General features: G+C 38.6%; 2 protein-coding genes across 2 annotated transcripts; one reads left to right on the forward strand and one right to left on the reverse strand.

Annotated features, from left to right (window-relative positions):
• Positions 1 to 548: 548 nt before the first annotated feature.
• Positions 549 to 1,889, forward strand: LOC108118419 (glycine-rich cell wall structural protein 1.0). Its single transcript, XM_017231095.2, is given in 3 exon segments — positions 549 to 791; positions 854 to 1,006; positions 1,078 to 1,889. Coding segments are annotated over 3 exon segments (1,029 nt in total). The 5' UTR covers positions 549 to 727.
• Positions 1,890 to 5,498: 3,609 nt separating this feature from the next.
• LOC108118409 (protein phosphatase inhibitor 2 family member C) lies at positions 5,499 to 6,593 on the reverse strand. Its single transcript, XM_017231084.2, has one exon. It carries the CDS (start codon positions 6,493 to 6,495, stop codon positions 5,635 to 5,637), a length of 861 nt encoding a protein of 286 aa, XP_017086573.1. The 5' UTR covers positions 6,496 to 6,593; the 3' UTR covers positions 5,499 to 5,634.
• Between the last annotated feature and the right edge of the window lie 260 nt (positions 6,594 to 6,853).

Consider the following 6,853-nt stretch of genomic DNA (forward strand, 5'->3'; position numbering starts at 1 on the left):
CATATTTCTACAATCCCCTTTTCCTTTACTATTCCTCGGTCTAAACTTTTCCGACTTTCATGGAAGACATCCAAGTGTCGGAGGGCAGAATGGAACTTTGTTTCATTTCTTATGCTCGTAAATTATGGGCATGGGGCCCAAGGGAAATCTCATTTGCGTTAAGTAGGCAGTTGACAATGCGAAGAAAAGAACCATAATTACATGGGTTATAATACACCGAGTATATATATTACAGTTTAACAACGAAACCAACAGTTTTAGTTTTTACAAAAGTCCCTTTAATTATTCTATAATGAAGTGTTTTTACACCCTTGGCTAATTTCTTTATTTATAAATATTATAGCCATTAGTTTTATGGCTTAAAAGTAATCATATAACCCAAATTTGTATGCAAATTTACCCATCATAAAACATATCCGAATTAACCGCCTAATTTGTACCTTGAGCTTGCTATAGCTTAATGCTATAATTAAATATAAAATTTCAAAGTGTTTATAAAATATGATGACAAATAACCCATGACAATCTCACAACATAGACCAATCAATCAGCAATATTTAATTAGAGCTGCCTAATGTTTTCATTTGGTAAATTTATTTTGTCAGTAACAATTAATTGACCTTTTCATGCATGTTGGGCACAAATGTATAAAAATGAGGGTGTTTCGAAAGCAAAGTCCAAAGACCAGTTTCAGTTGCTAGCCAACGGTAAAAAATAAAACTATTAAATGGGTTCCTGTATATGGATATTTCTAATGATAGCAGCAATTGTCAATGTTCAGGGATACACAAGTAAGTGTTTTATTCTAAAATACTTAACAGGTGCGAAATACTATTCATAAATTACTTAACAGAATATGGACGTGACTGCCGAGATATTTCATGTGCACCTGGCCAACGATGTATTATTGCCAGAGAGCCCTGTACAGGCTCAAATCAAGATGATGGTCCTAAATGCGGAAAGTATCCGACATGTGAAAGAAAGAATAATCTCCCCTCTACTTCAGGTACTTATGTTTTCAATTATTTTAGCTAAAAATAATAAATAAAAATATTAAATTTATATTATTATTTTTAGTTAACTTCTTGGAACGTCGGAAACGGCAGGCTAATCAGCAAGGATACGGAATGGGTGGAAATGGGATGGGCAGAGGCAATGGAATGAACAATGGAAATGGGAATGGGAATGGAATGGGTGGTCAGAATGGAGGTGGTTACGGAATGGGTGGACCAAACGGTAACGGAATGGGAGGTAATGGTAACGGAATGGGCGGAAATAGAAACGGTATGGGTGGTAGTGGGGGAAATGGTAACGGAATGGGCGGCAATGGAATGGGTCCCGGTGGGATGGGCGGCAACGGAATGGGCGGCAATGGAATGGGCGGCAATGGAATGGGTCCCGGTGGGATGAACGGCAACGGAATGGGCGGCAATGGAATGGGTCCCGGTGGGATGGGCGGCAATGGAATGGGTGCCGGTGGGATGGGTGGCAATGGAATGGGTCAAGGTGGAATGGGTGGAAACGGTATGAATGGTGGAAGGGGCGGATATGGAAACGGAATGGGAGGCAATGGAATGAGTCCTGGTGGAATGGGAGGACCGGGAGGTTACAATGGAAGAGGTGGGCAAAATGGAATGGGAGGACCAAATGGGATGGGAGGACCGAACGGAATGGGAGGTCCAAATCGAATGGGAGGACCAAATGCAATGGGTGGACCCCCAGGAATGGGTGGACCACCAGGTGGGCCAAATGGAACGGGACAGGGAAACTGGCAAGGCAATAATAATTCGGGAAACAATAATAATGGCAATGGTAGTAATCGCTAAAAGGGTGGCAACTCTAATCAGAGCTACAGTACTACTTCTGCAACAACGACAGATGGATGGTGATCGAGATAATACCAAAAAAATATGTTCTCAACGTATGACAAATTTTATAAAGTTCTATTGTTTTTTCATTTAAATGAAATAAATCGTGAGTTATGCATTAAAAAGAAAACGTAATATTTTTTTGGTTTTGAATTTTCGAAAGATTATTGCACTTTACGCCCGATGATTTTTTTAGATACTCATTGAATACAACTTGTGTAAAATTTTCCTAAGAATGTATTAATATTCATAGGTAATTATTAACCAGAGAAAAAGGGTGACGAAAAGGGGGTTAAACTTTCCTCAGCTGCTGTCTTTTAGGCAAACAAGTCACGCCACTCGTGAAGGAACAGGGACAGCTGGCTTTCTAATAGATTGCTTTATCCTTTAATTGATTACAAATAAACACAAACAGCGAAAGACAGAGTAAGAGGGGATATAGAGAGCGAGGAAAAGGAATAAAAGGACATTTTTCTGGTCCTTATCCTGACTACGTGCTCGCTCTTGGCTCGCGTGCATTTCCATATTTGTTTAGGCGTAGCCAAAAATAAAAGGGTGACCTGCGTGACCCTGACCTTTGGCTCGTGACACCCCGATTCTAAATCCTGACCCACCCCAAAGTCCTTTCGGTTTTCTTTTTCTGTTTGACCAGGTGCACCACAAAAAAACAACAAAAAACTTAAAACTACATAAATCTTTATTAGCTTTGCCAGCTAGTTTGGTGGAAAAAGAGGAAAGTTGAGTGGCAATCAATTAAACAATGTCACTTGCTGGCCACACTTGCAACACTACATTTACATGACAGAGAAAGGGGGAGCAAAGAGGGAAGAAATTTCAGAAAATCTAGTTCCTAATGATGATATTTTCTCTCTAAGAAAAATCCTCGCCATTTTCTACCAGCCTTTTAACCCATTGAAGTTTTGAAAAACAGCATTTGAAAAAATCTTCAAGCTAACATTTTTTTTTTTTTTAATATTAGTTACAGACTTGTAATTTGAATATTAGTTTATGTAATTAATTTAAATTTTTTTAAACGTTTTTTGAATAAGTATAAGTATTAAATAAATACATCGGTTGAATTAAATTAAATTACCCTTATTCTTGTATTTTTAATACAAGAAATCAATATAATTTAAGTCTTATATTTCTTGCCTCTGCATTTTGTTTAAAGTTTAAAAAGTCAATTCAATAAACCACAGCGAAAGTGGTTTTAACAAGCCTCGAGTTACGATGATTGATGTATCAATAAAGTGGCTACCAGAATTGCTTCTTATAGTATATCGCGTATCCCATTCGTTAAACCATCTAAGCAGTTTTGTTGTCTCCTCTCCCAAAAAATCCATTGCCATTCAATTTTCAAGGCTGCTGCCATGGGTTAACAGTGGCCATCGCCAGGCAATCCATTTATTCGTCGGCAGAGGATGTGCATGGTGTTTGGTGCTCAGTGTTCGGTGCTCTGGGTGCCAGCGTTGGGCCATTTTATAATTTATCAAAATGAAAATTGATGCCCCTGCGAAGCCAGTGCAGCTCAATCCCCATTTTCCCCGGGACAAAACCCATTCCTCCAGAGGTTTCCTTGCGTGCTGCACTTGCAACGTGAGATGATGGAATGAGGACTGTGGACTGCAGACTGTGGAGAAAAGAGGAGACGGGGAATGCCGCATGCCACACGAAATGCCATCGCAAATAGCGAAAATGCTTTCGCAAATATTTAGCCGAACTTTTTTAGCGACACGCGTTCAGGTCGAGGTCCATGTCTCAGTCTGAGGAGTGTACAGCTGCTTTAAGGCAGCTCCTTTTCCTTGGCCTCTCTTTCTGACCAGCTTCTGTTTTTCTTAATACCCTCTGTTTATGGGGTTTTGGATTTAAAAGTAAGAACTATTTGGAAGAAAATTAGGAAAAGCGATTTTTCAGCAAACAGACTTAAAAGTCAAAAAAGCTTAAGGAAACCCAATCATGATTGGTTGTCTGGTGGGATAAATAAATATAAAAACGTTGGTAAGCAAATAAAAAACGAGGGAAATCATATAATTACCTTATTTGTATTAAGACTTTTTAATATAAAACCAATTAAAGCCAGTTAAAATTTTCTAGTATAAAGTCTAGGTATCATTTTTCTTATACCTCTCCATTTGACGTTGGTCCTGCAATATATATCTATAATTGTTTTTTTTTTTTTTCCAGTAGCATTTATGCCAGTTAAGTTGTTGGCCAGTTCGTGACTGCTGGCGGCCTTTATTTGCGCTTGCATTTTCATTTGTGAGTGTAAATAGCATTAAAAATAATTTTCCGGCTTAAAAACGCTCCACACGAACGGAGCAGACAAAAGTGTAAAAGAAGGGAAGAATGACGGACAAAAGAGGAGCAAGGAGCAGCGCTGAAAGCCGGACGGGCTTATGCACTTAATGAAATGTACACGGCAATTGTTACGGAGACCAAGGCGGAGACGTTGATGGCAGCGAGGAAGCCAGAGAACCGGAGAATCGAGTGCCGGAGATGGAGAAACGGACGGAGACAAAGATGCTGCGGCCATCAATTGCAGCCAACTTAAATTTCACTTCGGCCATCATTTCTGGCCAAATGGCAAGTTCGCATTAAATGGCTTCACGGGGTTAAGGATGCTGCCAGCGGGTTAAGCCATCCATGTTGTTTGTCCAATTTAAGTGTTTTTCGGTTTAAATGCATTTAAAAGCCTTCAGCAAAGGATCAACAATTAAATGTCCTGCAAATAGCAGGCTTCGTAAAGGTGGAAGAGTTAAGGAAAATTTTCTTAATGGTAATTGTATTTAATAAATTGTCAATATTGAAATAAGTCCACAAGTGCTACGGAATAATTCAACAAATATTATTGACATATTTAAAGAGGACTATTTACGTTCCCAACTCTACTTGACCTTATCGTTTTAGTTTTATTTACATCTTTACTCAGCTTTGCCGCCTTTATTCATTTCACTCTCTCAAAGTATTCGCAAATAAATCTAATTGAAATCTATTCAATGATAACATGTCCCCTATAAATATTCATGACATTTAACCCAAACTCCTTCCGGTCTTGTGTTGTCCTTTCATTTGCAAACGAATTGACCGAAGCTTAATAATAATAAAACTGAATTGCTACGACATTTAATGGCTAAATTAAACATTTTGCATAATTATTTGAAGTGATTTTGCAGGTGTAATATTCGTGGAATTATCTTAAAGGCGAGATAGCAGATTCCGGAACAATTGAAATGGCCAAAACATTAAATCAAAACGAAGGCGATTGGCCGGAAGGAAAATTCTTCGTCTGCTTGGACTGTCAAAAGGAATTTTCAATTACGAAACAAAATGCCAAAATAAGTTATTAGGCAAACTTTGGCTTTGTATCCTTTGTATCTCGGGCTAGGCCCAGTGGTAATTACAGTCAGGTCTTGGAGTAATTAAATATTCCCCAGTCCAATGGCCTTACGAAGGTGAAGTGCCAATAATAGGGCAACTGAAGGTGAGTGGGCTAATCAAATCAGCATCACAACAATTAGCCAGGCCAAAAGTATCTCCCAATTTCCTAAGTAGACGGGGCTAAAACTTGTTAGAGGACATTTTGTTAATAAGTTGACGAACTTGTTCGACAAGTTAATAATAGCTATAAACTTGTTAGTTATAATTATTTATTCTTTAAATTAAATAAAATTTAGATACTAATTGAATCAGAGTATTGTCCAAATTTAACTTCAAATTTTTTCATTTAACGCGACCAAACTAAAGGCTGGTATGTGATTGTTGCTAATCACTTTTTCTTAGGCTGAGCTAGAGTTTCGGTACCAGATTTGCAAATACGAGCTTCTTCCGATTTTAAGCTAGACTTTAGAGGTGTCGTGCCATCCTGTAAGGTTGTTCGCACACTCAGATTGAGGGAAGTGTTCGGGACTCGTACATCCGGAATAACTTCCTCACCGTTGACCGACGGTAATTTTTGTAAGTGACTTAAAGAAGCTAGATCTTCTGGTGGATTATAGATCTCTGCCTGAAGTTTTTGGTAACAATGATGGCTTGGCGAAAATCCGGGTTCGAGCTCAATGTTTTCTGATGTCTTCTCATCATATTGACTGGCAGAATAAGAGGATCTAAACGGTGTGAAGTTACTTGCCTCGACTTCTGGAGTATTTTCACAACAAACCTCCTCAGCCTTAGTTACTTTTTCACTATGGAAACTATACTCTGAGGTGGTTGAATAGACAAATTCCTCGGCTATAAGCCGACGAGCCAATGGAACTGAGAAGAACTCTTTGTAGTGTTGCTTTCGACGCTTCTCGAACTCCATCCTCCTAGCCTTCTCCTCCAAAGATTCGGGAAAGTCTTCATCCGCCGAAGAATCATCAGAGTCTCCTTCTATTCCAAACGCCGGCATTTCCCAATTCGATGTATGTCGCAACTTTTCGATCAGAGTATTAGCATCCAGCTCCTTTGGCAAATCATCCTCGAATACAAATGGTGTCTTCGGTTCATCGATGACCATGTGACCGTAGTCCTTGTCAGCAGGATGAAAAGTGGCCAGTATGTTTAACTCATCAAATTTGGCCGCCTTCAGACTCAATTGGGCGCTATTTGTCCCCGACTTCAGGATACTCTTTACATATTCAGAGTCCATAGTTTAAGTTTTAGCTAGAAAAGTATTTTTTGTAGGAGCTTAAATAGCTTTAGAGCTACGTGTGAACTTGTGCTTGTGCTATTCAACTGACGATTTCCATTACGTTTTATATAGAGGTAAAATTCAATGGCTACTTTTCTAATATATTATACAATAATCATTACATTGCTTTCACTACTTCATATAAATCTTATTAAAGACTTCTTTAAAGTTAATGATAAGTTCGGCCACGACGAATGTTAATTAATTAAAAATAGTTCCCTGCTTCTACACACCTTAAACCACGTATAATAACAATTATCCAAGCAAACAGAGTCACTTTCACAAAACATAAAGTGAACCGTGGTTCCTCTATCAC

Source organism: Drosophila eugracilis, unplaced genomic scaffold (genome assembly GCF_018153835.1).
Source record: "Drosophila eugracilis isolate 14026-0451.02 unplaced genomic scaffold, ASM1815383v1 contig_493, whole genome shotgun sequence".
Taxonomy (NCBI): Eukaryota; Metazoa; Arthropoda; class Insecta; order Diptera; family Drosophilidae; genus Drosophila; species Drosophila eugracilis.